Consider the following 25,015-nt stretch of genomic DNA (forward strand, 5'->3'; position numbering starts at 1 on the left):
ACTTCACCACCTCGGAGGTCTTGGGGGTGAGGTGTGGAGCTGTCCATGAATCATCCTCATGATCAGTTAGGTTTGGAAGTCTTTGGATGTGTCTGATTCCCATCCTAAGCTACTAAGGAGAGACAGAACGTTTTTCCTTGCACTTCATGATCATTCAGAACTATCAGATTATGCCTTTGGTGAATATGACAAACTACATGCCTGAAAGTATGGCTAATTATGGTCTAATAGCATTTGTTGGTGTCGCATAATGTTGGAAGACTTGCTTAGATTTATAAACTCCTTTTCTTAAAAAAGTTTAGTTTTCAGTATAAATCTAATCACTGTATATCTATTCTTTCTAATCTTTTCAAATGACTGTAGTTATGAGTAGTATGTCTATGTGCAATGATTCTGTGGATGTTATGAAGAGAGACAAATAAGACAGTAAGAGGTGGTTTGGAACTAACTCATCACACCCAAAGAACACATCACAAACAAATCATGTACCATCTTTATCCTTCAGGTTTAATTTTATTAGTGTGTCTCTTTGAGTTATAATTTACATATTATAAAGTTCATCCATTGTAAGTGTACAATTTGATGATTTTTAGCTAATTTATAGGGCTGTGTAACCATCACCACAGTTTCAGAACACTGCTGTCACTTCACAAAGTTCCCCCATGCCTGTTAGCAGCCCTACAGCCCAAATAAACCTCCAAGCTGCTTTCTGTCTCTAATGTTTTGCCTTTTCTAGAAATTTCATGTAAATGGAAACACAAAGTATTTAGTCTTTCACGTTCGTCTTCTTTCACTTAACATAATGTTCATGAGGATCGTCCTTGTGGTTAACAAGTACACATAGTTCGCTCCTTACTTTTAGCTCTTACATTTCAATCTAAGGTCCATTTTTAATTCATTTTTGTGTATCATGTGAAGTAAGGGTGTAAGTATATACACGTATATATGTATGTCTGGATGGATGGTTGTCTGGGTGGATTTTTGCATATGGATATCCAGTTGTGCCAGCACCTAAAAAGGCTCTCTTTCCTCACTGAATTGCCTTGGCACCTTGGTTGGAAATCACTTGACCATAAATGCGTAGATTTATTTCTGGACTCTTTCTGCTGGTCCATTAATCTACATGTCTATCCTTGTAGGAAGGGTAAGCATTGATTTGTGAAAACTTTGTTTCAGTTTTATATATTTATATATATACATACATACATACATACACACACACACACACACACACACACACTAGATTACTGTGTAAAATGTATTTCTTACTAAGGATTGTGGTAAAGATATTTTCTTGAAAAATATTTATCTAGGCATTGCCGGATAATATTCACAATAAGATATAAAAAAGGGACCCTAGAATAGTCTATCAGGATGCATAAGGATGGTGCAGCATGAGTGCAGCCTCACACTTCACAGAAGGGGAAACTGAGGCCCAGGGGCGGTGGGAAGGAAGTAATTTACCCAAAGTTACACCAGAATGCAACCCAGGTGTCCTTCCTGGAAGCCCCCATCTTCCCGATGCACCAGCTCTTCCTCCCTGTTCTTTGGCAACTCCTTAAGCCATTTCCACCCCGCCCTCCACTGAAGTCGTGCTGGCAGCAGCTGGCAGAGCCCTCGGGGGCATGCAGCTTGGCAGGAGTCTCCCTCTTTCCTCAGCCTCCCCTATGAGACTCACTGAAAACAGTCTCCCCAGGCACTGCGTTGCCAGCAGGGCTGCCCCAGATGACTGTTCCCTGTGCTCCTGCCCCTCCCTTTCCGGGGACAGTGGAATTGGCTTTTCTTCAGGGACTCTTCTCAGAATGGAAGAAAGAAAGCCGTGCCATCGATGTCAAATGGCTCTTACGCAACGGTGGCATCTTGATGAGAATCGTGTAAATAACCCCAGAACATATGGATTGTATTTCGATTTACTCGGGAATGTAATAAGTCATGGCCATGGAGTAAGACTGCTACCCGGCCCTGGCACTCGGAACTCTGGAAAGACTCGTCTCCCCACCCCAGGGACCTCTTAGCTGGGAACTCTCCTATCCACCTCAAGTTCCAAGGGCATCTGCCCTCAGCAAGGCACAGGCTGTGCTGAGTCACGCTGACAGCATCCCAGGCAGACCCTGACGCCCTCCTTCACAGCAACCACACAAACTGGGCAGAAGATCTGCTCACTAGCTCATTCATTCATCCATCCATTCAACTAGTATTTATTGAGCACTGTTGTGGGGGGTGGGTGGGGGGGAGTAGGAATATCACAGCAAACAAGAAATCACAGTCCTGCTCTCAAGTCCAGTGAAAGGACTTTCTAGCACTCCAAGTTATCAAAGCTTTTGAATAGGGGTGAGTTCCCAGCAGAGGTTGATAGAGACTCAAGCATCAAATGAAGAATTGGGTGGCTGATTTCCAAGATTCCTCCCAAGCGCAAGGTTTCACGAGGTTTTAAGTTCTTGGAACACTGCCAATGCTCCCCTGCTGCCGGCGCAGGTATCTTTGGATGGCACCTGCAGAGGCTTAGACCCAGAGGTTTTTGTTGGAAGGCCTGGGCGGTCCCTGGAGAAGAAATAGTGGGTCCAGGAAAAGCAGATGCCCATCCTTCCTGCTGAGAAAACCCTTTCCATTTTTATTTTTATATCCTGTCTTTTCTGTCTCTTCAGAAGAGATCTGAGAACTTTCTTCTGAGTGAGGAGGATGAATCTGAAGGGTAAAACAAAAACATACAAGCATAAAAGTTCTGGACAAAATGTTTCCATTGGGGGAAACTCCATAAAGGATGCACAGGATGGTCTGTATTATTTCCTATGACTAAATGTAAATATACAATTACTTCAAAGTAAAAAGTGTAATTAACTCCCCCAAAACTTTTTGATTACTATACTACACATATGTAAGATGTTACCTTTAGGGGAAAAGCAGTGAGGGACTTAAGGATATCTATACTTTCTTCCAACTTTTCTGTAAATCTGAAATTAATTCAAGATAAACAGTTTGAAAACAAGCTTTAAAATGCAAGAAAATGCTTTTGATTTTCTTGCATTTTAAAGGGTTGGGGACAGAGCACGGGGTTAGGAATTAGTAGACACTGACTTTCTGTGTGATCCTGGGCAAGTCCTTTCTCCTCCCTGGCCCTCAGTTTCCCCATCTGTACAGTGCAGGTGTTCCACAAGACGATAATATCCTATCCTATCTATGGTCGTACATTTATGGTCCTGTATTGGTATCACTCTCACCCTATTCTCTTTACCCTTTCCCAGCCCAACCTCTCAGAGTCTCCATCCGTAATGCAGGGATAAATAACATTTACTTTTTTAAAAAAAATTTAAATTAAAAGTGAAAGGAAACAGTGGATGCCAGGTACCTGCTTAGTAGGAAGTACTCAATAAGTGTAGGATTTCTACCCCTTGCGCCTTCCTTTCCCACAGAACAGAGCTCAGTCTCTGAGCTCCTCCCCCTTCCCCCATCCACCTCCACAAACCCCTCCCTCTCCATCTCCCACTCCCCACTCCGTCTGCATTCCTCTGTCCAGCCATCTCCCTGTACCCACCCCCATCCTCCTCCCAACTCCTTCCTTCTCCCCCTCCCCCTCCCCACCATCTGTGCCTGGAACTAACACATAGCCTTTAACCACAACTTGGGGGGCTCTCACTGTGCTTGTCAAGAAGCAGAGCTGAATACTCAGGTCCTCAGCTTCCTTTTGCATTGTTTCCCTAGAACAGTGGTTTTCACACTTTGGGTACATCAGAATTACTTGGGGAGCTTCTTAAAATGCAGATTGCTGGGGCCTGCCCCTGGAGTTCCCGTTCAGTAGGCCTGGTGCCAGACTTCAGAGAATGTGGGCCTCCAGCAAGTTCTCAGGTGATACTGCTGCTAGCAGGGGTTCCCTGCAAACCCAGAGGAGAGCTAGAGGCCCCATGTTCCAGAGGAAAGGCAGACTTGCCAGGGAGCTTGGCCCTAGGGCCTGAAGCCAAGGAGGAGAAGGAGATGCAGGCCTGACAGATGGGACGGGGTCTGATAGGAGATCAGGGCAGGGGCTGCCCCCCACCCCCAGGAGAGGGGTTTCTCCAGCTTTTCTTCTTTTTTCTGCCTTCCCACCTGAAATGAAGCACTGCCCCCACCCCTGCACCCCTCCCTCCCACCCCTGGGAAGTCTCCAGAGCCAGGTGAGGACAGGCCCAAGCTGAAGTGCTGACTGCCAGGGCAAAGGGAGGGAAAGGGAGCAGTGCGGGAACATCTCCAAAGCCCAGGACTCACAAGCTGGAAGGGGAGTGGAATGGAGTCCATTTCGGACAGGTTTGTTGGGGGTGTTTTCCTGGTGGTTGGGGGACTGCGTAAGTAGAAGCTTGCCTGTGGCTGTATTTGTTAAGACGCCTGTGTGCTCTAGTGGAAAGTTAGGTGGGAGATGAAGAAGGAGAAGAATAGCCAACTTTTGTTAAGTATTTAAGTAAGTGCCAGGGCCTGAGTAAGCACATTTTAGTCTCCACGAAGTAGGTATTATCCCCGTTCTCACATAGTAACTGTTCCTCAGTTATGCAGGTACCCACCCCAGCCGACGCCTGTCATGTCACAGTCAAACTGTGCTCTCTGCACTGTCATGACCTCTTCGGCTCTGCACCCCCTACAGGCGGTGAGACTTTGACCAAGTCAATCTTTCTGAGCCCCAGTGTCTCTGTCAGTAAAAAAAAAAAAAAAAAAGTCAATATTGAGTGCTCCCAAAAGAATTTTGAGGCACAGATAAAACATCGAGGTGAAATGATGTGAAATGCAGGTAGCTGGGCTGTGTGTATCTCAGCCTCCCACCGAAAGGTTAATAGGAATGACCCTGGCCTCTGACATTCACGGGATAGCCATTTAGAGGTCTTACATTTGGTTCTGGCACCACTGGGTTAACATTTCATCCTGTTTAAATAAAACCATTACTCACCAGTGTAACTAATGTTTTATTATTACTAATTCCAAAACCATTACACTGTGGAGCCAGAGTTTAAAAAGAATTTAATTGAAGACCAAAACATGCCCAGTAGCATTGCCTATTTTATAAATAATTTCTGTTCCAAATTCTAACTTGGTGCAGCTTTTTTGGTATATTTCATTTTTCAGTGTGTGATGTAACACGTTTTCATTGTATCCCTGTGCAGAATCCTGAAACATTCATAAAAATAAGAACAAAAATAATAATCCTTCTCATTTTTACAGCACCAAATGGTAGGCTGAATGACCACTCATGTCCTCTTGTTACGGATGAGGAAACGGGACCAGGCAAGTAACATAGGACGCTCAAGTTCTTAATGCTAAATCCATCCATCCAGGTAGCATGGGTGCAGACCCAGTGCTCTTTGTTTTGTCCATGCTACTTCCACAGAACATTTGAGAAAAGAGCATGACACCCTACCCAGCACTATCAATGCAGCCCTCTTTTCATATGAGTGTGTATAGCCATCCACTGGGAAATGCTCCCTTAGAACCAACACCCACCCCAACCCCCAGCTGCTAATTTTATAGAGCCATTTCTCAGGCTCTGGGAATGACTTTGGGTGGCCTTGACCAACCAGCTGTGTTGTGGAGCTTTGCTGATTATATTCTCTATAAGCAGGTCTCTGAGGAGTTGTATGGTTTCACAGGGCTCCAGGAGTTTCCTGTTAAGACCATTGTCCCAGAAAGAGTCTGGAATGACTTTCAAGTGACTTAATTTTTTTTCTCAGAAATATAAGTATGAGGCATTTCCTGGAGTGTGTACTTATATGTCCTCTATTTTCTTGATAGACAGCAGAATGTTGTGGTTAACATTAGAGACTCTAGAGAAATGTGAATGTCATTTGTCACTTGTTGGGTGTATGACATTGGAAAACTTAAATTTTTCTGATCCTCAGTCTCCAGGTCTGTATAATGCAAATAATAATAATGCTTAACTCAGAAGGTTGCTGGCATAAACTAAGTGCTTGATATATGTGAACTGTCATCTTAATTATGCCTTTCGTCACACTCAAAATAATATAGACCCTTCTGCTTCCATGAGAATATTGTTTTAAAACAAAGGCAAGGTGAAGACTTTTCCAGATATGTAGTTTTAAAGAATTCATACCAGCAGACCCACACTAAAAGAAATATTAAAGGAACTCCTTCAGGCAGAAGGAAAATAATACCAAATGGAAATATGAATATACACAAAGAAATGAGAGCACCAGAAATGGCAACTACCTGGGTAAATACAGAAGATTTTAAAAATTATTTAAATCTATTTTACAGATAATTATCTGTTTAAATAAAATAATACCAATGTACCAAGGGGCTCAAGACGCGTGTATAAGGAAAATTAATGACAGCAATCATATAGTGACATGAAGGGGAAAGTGGAAGTACATTATTTAAGGTTCTTATAATACACATTAAGTTGTATAATGTCATTCGAAAGTAGACTGTAATAAGTTAAAACCCCAAGCAACAGTAAAATAACAAAACAAAGAATTATAGCTAATAAGCCAACAAAGTAGATAAAATGAAATAAAAACAAATATACTAATTCTAGTCTAAATTAATCTGAAAGAGAAAAAAACCCAAAGAAAACAAAGAACAGATGGGACAAATAGGATACAAAGAGCTGTGTGATAAACTCAAACTCAGCCAAATAATAATCACATTAAATGTAAATGGTCTAAATTGGACAAAATTGAAAGGCAGAGGTTTTCAGATTAATAAAGAAGCAAGACCCAACTATATGCTTCATACAAGAAATGCATTTTAAATATAAAGATAGAAATAGATTAAAAGGAAAAAGGTAGGAAAAGATATACCATGCTAACATTAATTAAAGGAAAGTTGGAGTGGCTATATTAATGTCAGACAAGTAGATTTCAGAACAAATATTACCAGGGATAAAGAAGATCATAATGGTAAACAAAAGAAGTAATTCACAAAGAGGATATAACAATCTTAAGTTTACACATCTAATTACAGAACCCCAAAATATATGAAACAAAACCTGACTGAACTGCAATGAGAAGTAGAAAAATTGACAATATGGTTAGAGATTTTAACATTCCTCCCTAAATAGTTGATAGAACAGGCAGAAAGAAAATCAGTAACTATACTGACCACTTAAATAACATGATCAGCCAACCTGTCATTTAAAGACAACTCCTTCCAACCACAGCAGAATATACATGCCTTTTAAGTGCATGTGAAATATTTACCAAGATAGATCATATTTCAGGGCTAAAACCAATCTCAGTAAATTTTTTTTAACATCTTTATTGGGGTATAATTGCTTTACAATGGTGTGTTAGTTTCTGCTTTATAACAAAGCTCAGTAAATTTAAAATGATTCAAGTCATACAAAGTAGGTTCTCTGACCAAAATGGAATTAAATTTGAAATCAATAACAGAATAATTTCTGGAAAATTACCAAATATTTGGAAACCAAATAGCACATTTTTAAATAACCAGAAGTCAAAAAATAAAAAGTTAAATGAGTAAAAACAAAAACACAGCTTATATGGGCTTCCCTGGTGGCGCAGTGGTTGAGAGTCCGCCTGCCAATGCAGGGGACACAGGTTCGTGCCCCGGTCTGGGAAGATCCCACATGCCGCGGAGCAGCTGGGCCCGTGAGCCATGGCTGCTGAGCCTGCGCATCCAGAGCCTGTGCTCCGCAACGGGAGAGGCCACAACAGTGAGAGGCCTGCGTACCGCAAAAAAAAAAAAAAACAAAAAACAAAAAACACAGCATATAGGTATGTGTGGGATGCTGCTGAAGCAGAACTTATGGGGAAATTTATAGCACTAAAGATCAAACCAAAATTAAACTCAAAGTAAACAGAAGAAAGGAAATACTAAAGATTTGGGAATAAATCCACAAAATACCCAACACAGATATGTTGGAAAAAAATCAGTGAAATCAAGAGCAGCCTCTTTGAGGAGGTAATAAAGTCGACAAACTTCTATATAAACTGGTCAGCACAAAAAGAGAGAAGACACAAATACCAAATTCTGGAATAAAGGAAGGGACATTACTAAAGATTTTACAAATACTAAAAGTACAATAAAGGAATACTACGATGAACAATGTTATATCCATAAAGTTGACAACATAGATAAAATGGACAAATTCCTTGAAAAACACAAAAGTTTACTCAAGATGAAACAGAAAACTTGTATAGCCTTTTATCTATTAAAGAAATTGAATTTGTAGTTAAAAATCTTCCCACAGAGGAGAGGGAGGGGTAAACTCAGGCCTACATAGCTTCACTGTATTAAGAAACAACAAAGAAATAATACCAATTCTACATAAACTCTTCTAGAAAATTGAAGAGAAGGAAATACTTCTCAGCTCATTCTATGAGGCCAGTGTTTTCCTGATACCAAAATCAGATAAAAATGTTATAAGAAAACTTCATACCAGTGTCCCTCAAAACCATATATAAAATAATTATTAACAAAATTTTATCAAATTAAATTCAACAATATACAAAAAGGATAATATATCATGACCAAGTGGAGTTAATGCAAGATTAACTTTCTGGAAAAGTCAAGAAAATAAACCAATGTAATTTACCATATTTTTAATATGGTAAAATTTTAACATTGACATTTTAAATATTAACAAATGAAAAATGAAAAATCATATGATCATGTCAATAAAGGCAGAAAAGGGAATTCCCTGGACGTCCAGTGGTTAGGACTCCATGCTTGCATTTCCCGGGCCTGGGGCTCTATCCCTGGTCAGCAACTAAGATCCCACAAGCCATGCCTCGTGGCCAAAAAAATTAACAAATAAAGGCAGAAAAAACAATTGATAAAATCCAACAGCTATTCCTGGTACAAATTCTCAGCAAACTAGGAATAGAGTGGAACTTCCTCTGATAAAGAACAACTACAAAAAACCTACAGTTAACAACTAAATGTTGAAAGACTGAATGCTTTCTCCATAAGATCAAGAATAAAACATTTATGTTCACACTCTCCACTTCTATGCCATATTGTACTTTTGGTTCTAGTCAGTGCAACAAAATAAGGAAAAGAAAAGAAAGGAAGAAGTAAAACTGTCTTTATTCTTTTGATGATATGATCATCTATGCAGAAAATCTGATGAGATCTTAAAAAAAGCTATTAAAACTAAAATATGAATTCAGCAAGGTTGCAGGAGACAAAACCAATTTACAAAATCAATTATATTTCTATATATTAGCACTAAGCAATCAGAAATCATAATAAAAATGTCAGATACAATGAAATCAAAATTTATGAAAGACTTAGAGATAAATATGACAATAGGTAGACAAGAACTATTTGCTGAAAACAACAAATCATTATTGAGAGAAATTTTTAAAGACACATAAATGAAGAGATATACTGTGTTCATTTAATATGAACACTCAATATTCTTAAGATGTCAATTCTCCTCCAAACTGATGTATAGATTCAACATAATCCCAATCAGAATCATAGCAGGCTTTCTGGTAGAAATTGACAAACTCTTACTAAAACAACTTTGAAAAAGAACAATGTTGGAGAACTAACACTACATATTTCAAAATTTTTCTAAAGCTACTGTAATTAAGAATGCAGTATTGGCATAAAGATCGACAAATAGATGAATGGAACAGATTGAGAAAACAGATATAAATCCACACTTATAAGGACAACTGAGAAAGATGTAAAGGCAAATCAGTGGGGAAAGGATAGTCCTTTTAACAAGTGATGCTGGAACAATTGGATATCTATATGTAAAAAAATGAACTTCAATTCATATCTTGTGCCATATGTGAAAATCAGCTCCATATGGATCATAGACCTAAATGTAAATCATAGGATCATAGGCCTAATGTAAATCTGAACCTAAAAATTCTAGAAGAAAATACAGGAAAAAGTATTGTGACCTTGGTGTTATGGACTGAACATTTGTATCCCCCAAAATTCATATGTTGAAGCCCTACACCCCAATGTGATAGTATTTGGAGGTGGAGCCTTTGGGAAGTAATTAAGCTTAGACGAGATCATGAGGGTGGGACCAATGATTAGATTTGTGTCTTTATAAGAAGAGACGCCCTCTCTTTCTCCCATGTGAGGACACAACATAAAGGCAGTCTACAAACCAGGAAAAGGGCTCTCACCAGAAACCAAATCTGCTGGCTCCTTGCTCTTGGACTTCCCAGCCTGCAAAACTGTGAAAAATAAATGTCTGTTGTTTAAACCCCCCAGAATATGGTATTTTATTATGGTGGACACTTGGGTTAAGAAAAGATTTCTTTGATACAATACCAAAAGCATGATATATAGAAGAAAACATTGATAAATTGTACTTCATCAAAATTAAAAACTTTTCCTCTGCAAAAAACATTAAGATAATGAAAAGACAAACCATGGACTAGGGGAAAATATTTGCAAATCATGCATCTGATAATGGACTTGTATATATAATGGACTCATATATAGATAACTCAATAATTAGAAGAAATTACTTCCCATTAATGGCTTCCCATTAAGCCATCCTGTGGTATAAAAATTGTAGGGAGTGGGAGACTTTTTAAATGTATTATTATGGAAATTTTCGAACATACACAAAATTAAAGAGAATTACATAAAGAACAGAAATAGAGACTTCTAAGGTAAGATCCTGCCTCTACTCTTGCCTCCCTCTTGATCCCCCTAATTCTCAATTTCCTTATATCTAAAGTGGGGCTAACAGTACCTCACTTGTGAAGACTGACTGAGATCATGCATGTAACGTCTGGCACATAGCTAGGGCTCAGCAAATGGTCAGTATTATTACTCATTAGGCATAATCCCTCTATCACTGATTCTCACTTCACTTTTTGCCATTACTGTAGCTCTTGTTCTTCCTTCAGCCTATTGAAATCCTGCTCATCTTTTTAGTCCCATCCTGAAGGCCACTTTCTACATATACATTTCATGATCCTCCTACCCTTACTGTCTAATTATATTAATAATAATTACTATCAGTTGAGTCTCCACAAAGGGCCAGGAGCTTTGCAGGTGATTTATAACATTAGCAAGGATTAATTACCAGTCCTATAAATACCCAGATACATGTATATTTTATGCTTTACTCCAGAGAAGATCAACTTTCATTAGATTCTCAAAGGTGTTACTCATTCAAAAGGCTTTAAGAACAACTGTGTCCTTGAAACAATATGTAAAAAAAAGTGCTATCATTTCTCCCATCTTATGGGGAAAACAAAACAAAATAACTCAGGCCCAAAGAGTTGCCATAGCTTACTCAAAAACCCTCACTGTTGTGATGAGCGTAAGCGTTGAGTATCATGATCTCCTGCTCAACTATCAGGGTCTGCTGGCATGTCTCCAGAAGAGTCACCCTTATTCACAGTCAGATATGGGTAAAGACAGAAGGTCCATAGAGCTCTGTTCCCCTTCCCTCTTCAGCCCCTTCGTCGGGGGGCTGAAAATATTTTGAGGTCCACATTTTAAAACAATTGTCCCAAAGATAGCCAGCTTTCCTGACATGCTTTTTTTGTGAAGTATTTCAGGTTTTAAAATCCTGCTTTTAAAAAGCAATTGTGGTTCAGGTTTGTTGTCTTGTGACAACTGAACATTTAACTTAGCACTGTGGTTTGGCCAGAGAGAATGTTGATGGCCCCAAGGCCCACGTGCTTCAAATGTCCCTGGCGTTCAGTCAATCTGTGCTCTGTACTGGGTGTGGCTGGGAGGTCTTTTCAGCTTTCTTCCAAACTTCTTTGGTTCCATTAAACTTTTCTGAGCCCGGGAGTGGCCTGAGAATCAGGGGGCCTGGGTTCATTGGGTATTGTAGCTCCTGGTTATCCTCCAATCTCTTGCCAACTCGTTTCCAGCTCCCATACTGCTTTCAAATATGAATTTGTTTAAAAACGCTATCTGATCATGTCATTCTCTGTTTAAAAATCTTTTCTGTCTCCCTAAAAATTCAGCGTTCCTCAACCCTTTCAAGACTCTGGGTGGGATCTGGTCTGGGAGTTGTTGCAAAATTTTGAATTTTTCAAGCTCCCATGTGACTCTGTCATCCATCCAGAGTTGAGAATCCCTGTCCTGTCTAGTAGATTTTCCACATCTAGTCCGGCATGCAAGTCTCCTTACACCCTGACCCCTGCTCACCTTCCACCTCTCTTCCCCATCTCAGTAAATGGCACCAACACCGTCTTAAGTCAGAATTCTGAGAGTTATCTTTGCTGTCTTTCTCTCCCTCAATTCCTCACTCTCAATTTATGGCGAGGTTCAGGCTTTTCTTCTTACAAAATATATTTTGTCTTTATCCTCTTGGCTCCATGTTCACTTGCTACCACTCTGATCCATCCAAGCATTCTCTCTCCTAATCTGGGATTTATTCATAAAATAAATAAATAAATAGAAATTGTATTTTAGTGCTTCATTGCTATAAAAGTAAATGGATTCTTTATTATATATTCATTATTATCTTAGTTTTCATTCTGATTTGAAAAGAATTAAAATTAAAACATTTTCATGGCCCCAGGCTGTGTGCCTACTGTGCCTAATGGTCCTAACTACTGCAACAGCCTCCAAACTGGTCTCCCTGCCTCCTATCCTCCAAATCCATTTTCCTCACAATACCCAGAGTCCTCCTTCTTTTTTTTTTTTTTATTTCTCTCCCCGGTCTTATTTTTATTTATTTATTTATTTATTCATTTATTTTGTGTGTGTGTTAGTTTCTGCTTTATAACAAAGTGAATCAGCTATACATATACATATATCCCCATATCTCTTCCCTCTTGCATCTCCCTCCCTCCCACCCTCCCTATCCCACCCCTCTAGGTGGTCACAAAGCACCGAGCTGATCTCCCTGTGCTGTGCGGCTGCTTCCCACTAGCTATCGGTTTTACATTTGGTAGTGTATATATGTCCATGCCACTCTCTCACTTTGTCCCAGCTTACCCTTCCCCCTCCCTGTGTCCTCAAGTCTATTCTCTAGTAGGTCTGCGTCTTTATTCCTGTCCTGCCCCTAGGTTCTTCATGACCTTTTTTTTTTTTAGATTCCATATATATGTGTTAGCATATGGCATTTGTTTTCCTCTTTCTGACTTACTTCACTCTGCATGACAGACTTTAGGTCCATCCACCTCACTACAAATAACTCAATTTCATTTCTTTTTATGGCTGAGTAATATTCCATTGTATATATGTGCCACAACTTCTTTATCCATTCATCTGTCGATGGACACTTAGGTTGCTTCCATGTCTTGGCTATTGTAAGTAGAGCTGCAATGAATATTGTGGTACATGACTCTTTTTGAATTATGGCTTCTCAGGGTATATGCCCAGTAGTGGGATTGCTGGGTCGTATGGTAGTTCCATTTTTAGTTTTTAAAGGAACCTCCATACTGTTCTCCATAGTGGCTGTATCAATTTACATTCCGACCAACAGTGCAAGAAGGTTCCCTTTTCTCCACACCCTCTCCAGCATTTATTGTTTGTAGATTGTTTGATGATGGCCATTCTGACAGGGGTGAGATGATATCTCATTGCAGTTTTGATTTGCATTTCCCAGAGTGCTCTTTTATCCTTAAAATCCCTTGCCTAAACAGCTCTGACCAGCCACTAAAGGTTTTGCTTATTACAAATATGAATAAAGCCTCTCACCGCATCCTCCATACAAGTAACTAGTTGTGTTTGGTATATTTCCTTCCATGCTTTTTTCAGTGATATATGGAAAATCCATGCAAAATATCTATGGTATGTGCAAAATATGTATTGCTGGTTGAGCCTATTGCTTTTTCATTAAATAAATGGTATCCTAATGCACGTGTCATTCTTCAGCCTGCCCTTTTCACTTAATAGTAAATCTTGGAGATAAATCCAGGTTGATGCATGAAGATCTTTCTCATCCCTTCTAACCAGTGCTCTGTGTTTCATAGTATGTCCATATTATATTTAGTCATTACTTTACTGATGCCCATTTTTCACCTTGGCAACTTTTGCTACAATAAACATGTTTGCAAATGAATGTTTCCCTAGGACAGATATCTTGAGGTAAGATTGTTGGTTTGTAGGATATGCAAATTTTTATTTTATTAATACCCCCAGATTGTACTTCAAGTAGCCAGGCCACTTTATAGTCCCACATGCATGGTACAAGTGTGGTTATTTCTCTACAATTTCAGCAACACTAACCAGCTCCAACATCATCCAGTAACTCTTTCTGAAAGGGCCTGCAAATGGTAGGCTTTTTAGAGTCTGAAAATGTCTTTATTTCAGCTTCATTTACATAATCCTTCAGCTAGTATAGAATGATAGGTTTAAAAGTATTTTCCTTTTGTACATGTGGGTATTCTCTATTTCCCTTTTGTTTCCAGGTGGCTGGTGAGAATGTCTGAATGATAATCTAATTTCATTCTTTCTCTTTGGTAATTTTTAAGATTTTAATTTTATCCTTAGTACACTGAAATTTTGCTGCAAGGAATCTAGATCTAACTTTATGTAAGTATCTCACTTGGGCCTTGGTAGATCTTTTCAGTCTGAGAATTCTTGTCTTTCCTCAATTCTTAGAAAACTGAGGCCAATATTTCTTCAAAGATTACTTCCTGTTCCCCCTCTTTATTCCTTTTTTTTTTTTTTTTTTTTGGTGGTACGTGGGCCTCTCACTGTTGTGGCCTCTCCTGTTGCGGAGTACAGGCTCCAGACGCACAGGCCCAGCGGCCATGGCTCACAGGCCCAGCCGCTCTGTGGCATGTGGGATCTTCCTGGACCGGGGCACGAACCCATGTCCCCTGCATCGGCAGGCGGACTCTCAACCACTGCTCCACCAGGGAAGCCCTCTTTATTCCATTTTTAATGAAAATTCTATTAGACATATGTAGGACCTTCTGAATCCATACCCCCTTTATTTTTTTCATACTTCTGATCTCTTTATCTGGGAGAATTCCTCAACTTGATTTTCCAAATCGTTAATTAATTCTTCATTTGTGACCATTCAGCTGTTTATACTTATAATTGAATTTTATTTTTAATTTCAATAAATATATTTAATAAATTATATTTAATAAATGTAAAATTGTTATTTTAATTTCGTTAATTATCCAATTGCTTCTTTTTGCGTTTCAACCTGTTCTTGTTTCAAATCTTTCTCCTCTTCTTGTATCATAGATGATATCCCCTCCTTTAGCTTTATGGAAACAGCTTATTTTAAAATCCTATTCTTATGGTTCTATTAACTCTATTTCCTTCCATGAAATCCTTTTCTTATTGAGTTTATTACCCCTTTTCCATACGCAGGCTTTGAAAAATATTTGTTGATTCTTGTTTGGCAATTTTTCTGTGGTGGTGATTCTCACTCCTTCCCCAGTGACTTCACATACAGCCCTGTCAGCCCCCAGCTTTCCAGCGGGACTGTGAAGACTTCCCACATGGTCAGGATGGGTTCCCACTGTGGGAAACTCACTGCCATAGCTTCTCATCTACCACCCTCCTTTTGCAGACTTTCCCACAGGAAATACCTTTTCTTGATTCTGAGTGCAGCTGTTCATTTATTAATCTCATTTCTATATCTTTATTATTTCTATGAACTGGGTTATAAAAATGGGGAATTTCCACATGTGTGGAAGTCCAGGTAGCAAAGTCCATCACTGTGAAATCACCAGCTCTTCACTAGAGAACTTGTACTCATCCTATTCAACTTAGATACCACTTCACCATGACTTTGCTAACCACTCTGTGTAAATTAAGCCCTTCTATTAGCCTCTCTCATAGAACTCTGCTCTCTTTCAACATGGCATTCATCACAATTTATAATTATAGACTTAGTTGTGTGTTTACCTGTCTTGATGCCTTTTTTTTTTTTCGGTACACGGGCCTCTCACTGCTGTGGTCTCTCCCGTTGCGGAGCACAGGCTCCGGACGCGCAGGCTCAGCGGCCATGACTCACGGGCCCAGCCGCTCCGCAGCATGTGGGATCTTCCCGGGCCGGGGCACGAACCCATGTCCCCTGCATTGGCAGGCGGACTCTCAACCACTGCGCCACCAGGGAAGCCCCATGTCTTGATGCCTTTTTAAAAATTTATTTAGACATCTATGTATTCAATAAACATTTACTGAGCCAAAGGTACAAAGGATATTGTTCAGGCCCTCAAATTATTGTGATGAAGGGATGACCCAAGTAGACAAAAATTTGCTGTATAATTTGACACATGCAATTTAAACTATAATTTAAAGTTTAAGTGTAAGGAACAAAGGTAGTGTTTACTTCCGTGTTGAGTGATTGGGGAAGATTTTCCAGAGAAGCTGACGTTTAAGCAAGATTTCATATGATAGATAAGAGGAAATGCTACAGACAAATGAGGAAGAAAATAGCATTAAAGAACAAGAGAACCAAGTATATCAGTACATACAGACATGAGAGATCATGATAAAATCTGGAATATGCAACTAGTTTGGTACCAGTTCTAGACATAAAAGTCTGTATATGTAAGTGTGCTGGTTGTAGGAGAGAATATAGAGGTGAAAGAGCAATCCCATATAAGAGTATTGTGTCAGTCAGAATAGGCTAAATTATCTGCAGTAACAAATAATACTAAAAGCTCAGTGGCTTTGCACAGTAGTTTCTTTCGCACTTATGCAAAGTCTGCTGTGGGTCCAAGCCATTCTCCAGGGCAGCTGTCCTCCACATGTTGGCTCAGCACTGCAGGCTACTTCAGTTTCACTGCACCTCATGTCAACATTAAACTTCAGAGTTCAAATGCTCTTCTAAGGTATTTTTATTTTATTCTGTAAGCAAAGAAGTGATCTGAAAGGTTTGACAAAGGGAGACAATTAATGAGACTTGTATATTTATAAGATTGGTACTAAGGGCAAAGAAACAAATGAGAAGTTGTTGAAATAATCCAGTGAGAACTAATGAATCCCGTCACTAATGCAGCGGTAGTGGGGAATTGAAGTTATGCATAATGATGGATTTGAAAGATACTTATATGTAAACAATAGGAGTTATTGATTGATGGCATATGAGGAGAAAAGGAAAATATAAATCAGGGATGACACTCAAATATCTGGCTTGAATTTCTGAGTTGATGGTAGTTCATAGACATCGTTGGTATGAGAGAATGAGCAAGTCAGGAATAGAAAAATAATGACCTCGGCCCAGTGGAACTTTCAGATGGAGGCGAGAATAGACATTTGATTTGAGGGTGGGAAGACATTTAGACTAAAGAAATAGATTTGCTAGTGATCAGTATGTAACGGTATTTAAAACTGCAGTGGTGGGATGTATGAGAAATATTCAGGAAGAATGGTTAAAATTGAGCTTCTGGGGCTTCCCTGGTGGCGCAATGGTTGAGAGTCCACCTGCCGATGCAGGGGACACGGGTGAAAAAAAAAAAAATTGAGCTTCTGAGCTTCATGGCTTCAGAAGAGCCATCAAGTCCCTGAAATTATATGCCAAAATTCAAGAATGTGTGCCTATTTAAATGTTTCTTGGAAGATGGCTCATTCCACAAATGTTTATTAAGGTCCTACTTTGTGCAAGTCAAAGGCATTATTGTTGGTACTGGGAATAGAGCAGTAAACAAAAAATATAAAAATACTTGTCCACCTGGAGATTGTGTTATTCTAATGGGGTGGGGAGCAAGCAACAAACCAATAAAAACTTAAAATAAATACCATCTTAGCTGATGATTACTGCCATTAAGACAAATAAAACAGGATATGGGGAGAGCAAAGCTGGGTGGAAATAGAAATAATAGAATAGATTGGCCAGGAAAGACCTCACTGAAAAGGTGACATTTTTAGAAAGAATTGAAGAAGTGAGGGAGTAAATTACGTGGCTTTATTGGGGGTATTCCAGACAGAGAATCTAGCTTTCATTAGATTCTCAGTGATTCACCAGAAAGATGAGGAATCATTCCTCTGAAGTAAGAAGAGAGTCAAGAAACTGGTAGAGAAAGAAGGATCCACACAGGAGTGCTGGTGATTGGTTGTGGGATTCAGAAAAGATATAAAGCCAAGAGGATCTGATAGACTGGAAATGGAGTGGTGTCAGAGGACTGGATGTCTTGATGAGGTTGAAGTCTAGGGTTATTGAAGGAGTCAAAGACTTAGAAAGGTAAGAGATGGTGGTCAGAGAATGGGGTGTTACAAGTTTAAGATTTCAGAGGTGGATGTGGCTTTAAGTAGAGTAGATGGTTACAATGAAATGGAAGAAGTCATCATTGAAATGAGGAGATCAAGCAATGAGGGTCCAGTGTCAGGATGTCAGGAGAAATTGGGAAGGAGAGGTAAGCATGGTGCCACATGCCTAAGTTCCTAATGAAAGGAGCAGAGGAGGGGACCAAGAGATTGGAAGGTGACAGTAATAGAGGAGTAGGGTGTGCCAGAATGATAGAAGAGCAAGGGAGTTTGGAAGGAGGGTGGAAAAGTCATGGTCACTGAAACAGCATTAGGGAGTTAGAGAAGTGATAACACTGACTCCCCTGATCTGAATCCTGCCTTTCACATGGTCTAACCTCAGCTGTCCATTTGCTTCTTAAGGCCTAATTAATCCTGTCCTATGGCTGAATCTGCTTGGGCCGTGTAGTCTTAGCATCTGAGGAACTTCTGTGGGAGGGGAGGCCTAATATGAGTGAATAGCAACAATAATTGGTATCAAATGGATTTAGGTGAGCAAACGTAAGGGAGATGTGGATGCTCTGTTAGCTTCCTAGGGCTGCCATAACAAAATACCACAGACTGGATTACTCAAGTAGTAGAAATTTATTTTCTCACAGTTCTGGAGGCTAGAAGTCTAGGTGGTTTCTTTTGAGACCCCTCTCCTGGGCTTGCAGATGGCCACCTTCCTACTGTATCCCCACATGGTCTCCCTGCTTTCTGTGTTGTCTGTATCCTAATCTCCTCTTTTTATAATTAGATTAGGCCCATTCTAACAGCCCCATTTTAACTTAATCACCTTTTTAAAGCTCCTATCTTCAAATACAGTCATATTTTGAGATAGTGGGAGTTCAGGCTTCAACATATGAATTTGGGGTGGGGGTATAATTCAGCTCATAACAAACGGTCTATGTCTCAAGTATCTCAAGTACTTAAGAACCCCTGGATTCTTCCTTACACATAGCCTAGCTCCTAAGAATGGCAGAACAGAAAAAAAGAAAATGTCCCCAGGCCCACCTACTGCCTCACTTCTTGCTAAGTGAGGTAAAATAAACTCTGTTTCAGCTTTAGTCAAGGTTTCTCTTATTACCTACCAAACAGAACCTTAACTGACCCAGTATTTGTTAATTCTGTGCCTGCGGTGCTTGAAATCAGCTTGACACCGTGGTGGTATGCGCTCACGCTTTGGGAGAACTTCTGCAAGAGAGCCTGTATTAGTTTGCTAGGGCTGCCATAACAAAGTACCACAGACTAGGTAGCTTAAACAGCAGAAGTGCATTTTCTGACAGTTTAGGAGACTAGAAGTTCAAGCCCAAGGTATTGGCAGGTATTTTAAGGAAGTTCAAGATCGAGGTTGCTATTCTGAGGCCTCATCTCCTTGGGTCACAGGTGGCCACCTTCTTGCTGTCTCCTCACATAGTCTTTCCTCTGATTGTCTCTATCTTAATCTCCTCCTCTTATAAAGATATCAGTCATATTGGATTAGGGCCTACGCTAATAACCTCCTCTTAACTTAGACCTCTTTAAAGTTCCTGTCTCGGTTTTGATATGTGAACTTTGAAGGGGTGCAATTTAGCCCATAAGAGAGCTTAATAATTTATTTTTTGAATGTAAATTATGTATCCCTTCCCTGAAATCTTGCAGTCACGTGACAGCATGGCTCATGGATACTCAAAGTCCACAGGCAGGATCAAGGGGCTGCAGATGAAAGAGCCCTGGATTTAGGGTCAGGAGTCCTGGGCTCTAGATGTCCATCATCCTCTTGCTGACACACTTAGTTTCTCTGAACTTCAGTGTCCTCACCTTTAAACACATGTAAATATTACATGTAATGATGTATATGAAGGTATCTGGCAGATACTAAGACTATATCATCAAATCTAAGATGCCATTAATTATAAGACGCACCATTATAAGTACCCAAAATGACAAAATCGTCCATGGGAGCTTTTAAAATTACAGATTCAGGAGCCCCACCCGAGATTCATTGAATATGAATCTTCTGAGATGAAGCTCAGGCACTGGTTTTTTTGTTTTTGTTTTTTTAATTTCCCATATTATTCTGATGATCCTATAGGTTCTGAAGCCAGGGTTTCCAGCATACTGTCAGCCAATGTGTTGAATAACCTAAAATTTAATTCTAAGGTGTAATCTTTGGGGCTATTTATCAGTTCTCATATACTCTATAGGAAGCCTGGATTTCACACTTTGCCAACAAAAACTCATTGCCCAAATATTTTACATTTTCCAGCGCATTCATGGAATTCCAGAAAGTCTGGGCTCAGGAGTTGCATGTAATAAATACTGTGGTAGAACATGTAAACCAAGCCCAGTTCTAGTTGTAGGAGTGCTGTAGTATTTACTTTCTTAGTAGTAGCTTTCTGATCCCTTTCCCTGACTATAAAGGAGATGTTGAGCCCACATCCGTCATTCTACACTTCTATGATTCTAATTGACATACTGTTAGTTCCTTATACTCATATGTTAACCTTTTCATCAACATTTTAAAAAACGAGTTGAACCTTCTTAAAAATTATCTTTCTGAATACCTGTGATTGAATCCTGAGTAATGTAATGCTATTGTGACCACAGATAAAACAAGTGTCAAGATTAGAAGGTCACTCAGGACTCCTTGGCTCTCTTTACAGATCATTAGCAATTCACCTCCCCACCTCCACTGCAATTTCCTAGTCCTCACTCCATGATCTCAATGGACTCCTCTCCCCTGATTTTATAGCGGAGCAAACGGGTGTCACTCCTTCCCCTCCTCCAGCAGAGAAAGTAGGTGACTTGCCCAAGGTCCCATGAGTTAGCCTACTCATGTTGAGTCTATTCCTAAACCACTGTCTTTTCCATTCCTCCCACTCCCTGTGATCTATTCATGACACCCCAGGAAGTTTTTATCAAGAGGTCAGGAAGGTATCACCAATGCAGCCCAACACGATGGGAAACAGCTCTGAATCCCACCCAGATCAGTCCTGAGCCACATAGTTCCCGTTATCATGCAGATTCCATCTGAGCCTTGGCTAACTCCCAGGGAAGCACATATCAGCTCTGCTGTATATTGGCAGAACTTTGGCTCAGAACGTATTTCAAATGCCTCCCATTGAGCACTGGCAGCCTTAAAGAAACATGGCCAGGAAATTATTCCAGGAGGCTCAGTTACTCTATGACACTTTGCAAGGAGAAGCTGATGGCTTTCCCTCCCAAGCTCTCCCCTCTGTGCCCAGAACAAATGACTGCATTTCCCTGGATGTGCCCTAAATTAGGAGAGGGTCAGCTCAGCTGCAGTGTTGATGGAGGGAATGTCTTTAGTGGGCAGGGCCCTCTGCATGGTGCAGGATGCTTCGTGCCAAGTTCTTTATCCCTTGGTTTTAAAACCCTTGTATATTCCAAGAGAAATGTAGTCCATGTGTTTCTGATTCATTTGCACTTAAATCATTAAAATGTTGTGTGAGAGTTATTTGATGTTTGAGGAGCCTGTGAGTCTTCTTAATGGGACTTTTAAAGGGATTTTTTCTATCCTGCCTAACACAGAAATTTTTAGGCTATTTAGCCAGAATGGTGCCTAGGTTCACACATATTCTCTCATCTCATATACTTGCACTCACATTATCAAACACAGCCTCTTAATAATGCCCAGATTAGCAAAGCTGACCTTTAAAAGTGATAAAATAGAGAAACTGGAGAGAAAATGGAGCCAGGAGAATTTCAGCAAGATGCAAGGCATTGTTCCCCCAAATGTGCTAAAGCAGTGTTATCAGAGGGTGGAGAATGCATGTGTTTGCCACCTTGGTTAGAATGGGTGGGAGCCCTCTCTTGGGTACACTGAACAGCTAAAAAAATGGCAAGGATAATTTCCTTTAAGTCTCAAAGCAACCCCCATTTTCCAGATGAGAAAACAGGATCAGAGATGTTAACAATTGGGGCCAAAGTGCACAGCCAGCTTGGATAGAAAGGGAAGATTATAGCCAACTCTGATGCTGAGTCTAATTGCTCTTTTCAAAATGCCCCAAATTGAGTTTCTTTGTGAATGTGGTGTGTATTTGAAATGCCATATGTACTATAATATTGTAGTGAGAAGCAGTACAATATTGTGGGTAAGAACTCAAATTCTTCCCCTATCACTTTCTAGCTGTGTGATCTTGGGTAACTTACTTAAACTCTCTGGGCAGTTTCCTCATCGGGAAAATGGGGATAATATTACTACCCAGATACACAAAATGTAAAGATGATCGAAAGCAATCAATACATTACTAGAGCAGTACCTGACACACAGTGCTCAGTAAATGTTAACTGTTTGCGTTTGCCGTGGTAGCAGTAAGGAGTAATAAAGGGCTGGATGATCCAGGCAGATTGTGTACCTCTCTATGCTTCCGTTTTCTTATTTGTAAAATGAGTATAATAGTATGATCCTCACAGGTTTGTGGGAGTAATTGAGATGATGTTTGCACCTAGCCATGTGCCTAACACAGAAAAGGTTCTCAGTAAAATCTACTTGTTACACCCAGATGTCTCTCTCCCTATTCAGGACTGGTGGTCATTGTTGTGAAGAAAGGAATTTTCTTCTTATTCAGCTTGGTTTATATCTGATGCTGCTTTTCTCCACAAACTCCAGGTCTAGCCACCTTTACAGGCCCAGATCTCTCTACAGCCATGGGATGCGGGGCTTTCTGTCTGTAGTGGGTCCTCCCCGGGCTGTATCAGGCCTCTGAATGCTCTGAGTTGGTAAACAGCACAAGCCTTGCTTTTAAGTGACGAAGAACAACTAACCAACTGCAGGACTGACTGCTCCCCTCACATACCGGGCCAGCCGCTCTGTTCACAGGAAAGCCTGTAGTTGTTTGCAGACAGACAAGCTTTGGGATTTGGTTCTATTTTCCTGCCTAGTGTAGATGTTAGAATTGCCCTCTTAGTTGATCATCCTGTTTAATTGGTGTCCTTTGCCAGTGTCCTGAACACGAGCAGAAAACTATAGCCATCTGGCAAGGGAGACAGAGAGATCAGACTTTGTCCCCCTCCACCCTTTACACACACACACACACACACACACACACACACACACACACACATATACACACACACATCCACACACATACACACACACATATATCCACACACATACACACACACACACACACACACACACATGGTGATACAAATACCTATTTGAGCTGCTCAGTTATTCTCTCTCAGGAGCTGGAAGCAGCTGTATGGGATGAAGGAGGGACCTGGAGAAGCAGATCTTTTAAGGAAGAAGACAGATTCTGTTCTGTCAGGTTCCTCTGAGTGTGTGTACGAGCAAGTCAGAGAGGAGAGAGAGAGGAAAAGGCAGAGGGAGAGAGGGGGAGAGGGGATCTGTTGCAGGCAGGGGAAGGCGTGACCTGAATGGAGAATGCCAGCCAATTCCAGAGACACACAGGGACTTCAGAACAAAGATAAGGCATCGCTGACACCACACCGGGGACGAGCTCGCAGACAAGTCAGGCCGGGGGGACCAGGCAGCCAGGAGCACCCAAGGCAGGAAAATGAGGTGAGTGCCAGGGCAGGAGTGGGCACAGGGGGTCCTTCCAGGGACCAGGTGCCAAGTAGCCCTGGAAGGTCTGACCTTGTCTCTGGGCTGACTCACCTGCGAGTCCTGTGGCTGGTTCAGGGGCTTTTCATCACTCCCTGGGGCTCTGAGAAGGGAGACAGGCTGGGGCCTTCCCTGGGACTCCGGAGACATGCAACTTGAAACGGGAGGCTGTGTGCAAATGCCCCTGACGCCGCTGGAACTCAGATTTCTCCCTCTGCCAGCGTAGGGTGCTGTCTGCTGGCCAATGTGACTTTTCTTCTGTTGCCCACAAGGCTGAGTTTTTGTTTTCCTCCTTTGTAAAGAGCATTGCTTTATCTCTTCCAACACTTTGTGAGTTAGATATGTGTTTGTGTGTTTATTTGTTCTGACCGGAAAAGAAACCAGATTCCCGTAGCTCAGCTATGTGGCTTCTTAAACCTTCAGAAGTTTGCTAGTTTAAAACCTCAATTTAGAAAACTAAAAACCTGTCCCCGTTTTACATTCCACTATAAATTTCTGCATTTCTTACTGAAATCAGAGGCCGCCAGTGGCGTGAATCAGGCTATGAATTGCACCAAATGGCTCTTAAAGGAATATTACAAATTGAAATTAAAAAAAAAAAAAAAAGAGTCTTTGGAGTTCTGAAACTAGGACTTTAAATTCTAATTGTTTCCAAGCTCTTCAATATTCCCCATTCCTCAGCCTAGACTTAGAGTTACTTGATGCTTGTTACCAGACATTCCTTGTAAGTTTTTCTCTCCAAGTGTCAAAATCCGACCACCATAATTACTTTTACTACTTATAAGTGTTAATACTGTTAAAAATACAAAAAAGAAAAAAAAAAACACTCTGCAGATGTGTTGCCTCTAAACATCTTTTCCCGTTAATTTTCTTCTCAATTGGAAAAGGGTTTCTATTTGTTTCTCTTCTGCAAAGTCACCTAGCAACTTTTCAGGGTCTGGGGCCAATGAGGGGCTTCAGGCTATGTTAACTCTTTGAACTCAGATTACCTGTGGTTTAGAGAGATAATCAGGTCTTTAAGGTTAATCCAATCATTCTCTTCTTTCTAAATCCATTGTAATGTTAAATCTGCTATCTAACTTCATTTTCCTTTCTCCTAAAAGAGAGGAGATTTATGCCCATCTACATGGAATGACAATTTGATTGATCTGTCCACTATTCAAATCTCACCCTACCACCCACTGCCCCAGCCATAACAAACTACAAGGCCGACGATCAGTTCTGTATCTTGGTGTTTGCTGATCCCTTAAGCCAGAATAGCTCTCCCTCTTATTTCTCCTATTTCTAGAGGACCCGATTGTTCAAGCTGGCTCATACATCACCTCCTCTTCCCTGCCCAGTATCCCCAGAGTCAGCATCT

The 25,015-nt window shown here is 40.5% G+C and overlaps 1 protein-coding gene and 2 long non-coding RNA genes across 6 annotated transcripts in view; 1 reads left to right on the forward strand and 2 right to left on the reverse strand.

Moving 5' to 3' along the window:
- Positions 1-504: 504 nt before the first annotated feature.
- On the reverse strand, positions 505-24,583 carry LOC113621871 (uncharacterized). The gene is made up of 3 exons (XR_003433332.1): positions 23,710-24,583; positions 4,529-4,653; positions 505-2,685 (listed from the first exon to the last, which is right to left on the reverse strand). It is a non-coding gene; the product is annotated as an uncharacterized LOC113621871 (long non-coding RNA).
- Positions 18,668-23,353, reverse strand: LOC113621869 (uncharacterized). Its single transcript, XR_003433330.1, has 3 exons — positions 23,246-23,353; positions 22,886-23,062; positions 18,668-19,883 (listed from the first exon to the last, which is right to left on the reverse strand). It is a non-coding gene; the product is annotated as an uncharacterized LOC113621869 (long non-coding RNA).
- MASP1 (MBL associated serine protease 1) overlaps positions 23,180-25,015 on the forward strand; it is a 62,803-nt gene continuing 60,967 nt past the window's right edge. Inside the window, exon 1 of one of the 4 annotated variants that reach the window (XM_027109193.1) lies at positions 23,180-23,613. In XM_027109193.1, coding sequence (XP_026964994.1) covers positions 23,609-23,613 — 5 coding nt within the window. In that variant the 5' untranslated portion in view covers positions 23,180-23,608. The remainder of the gene's footprint in view (positions 23,614-25,015) is intronic. The other 3 variants (XM_027109184.1, XM_027109211.1, XM_027109201.1) reach the window with 3 other exon arrangements.

This window comes from Aethalodelphis obliquidens, unplaced genomic scaffold, assembly GCF_003676395.1.
Source record: "Aethalodelphis obliquidens isolate GAN/ISIS:26980383/991018 unplaced genomic scaffold, ASM367639v1 scaffold1, whole genome shotgun sequence".
Lineage (NCBI taxonomy): Eukaryota > Metazoa > Chordata > Mammalia > Artiodactyla > Delphinidae > Aethalodelphis > Aethalodelphis obliquidens.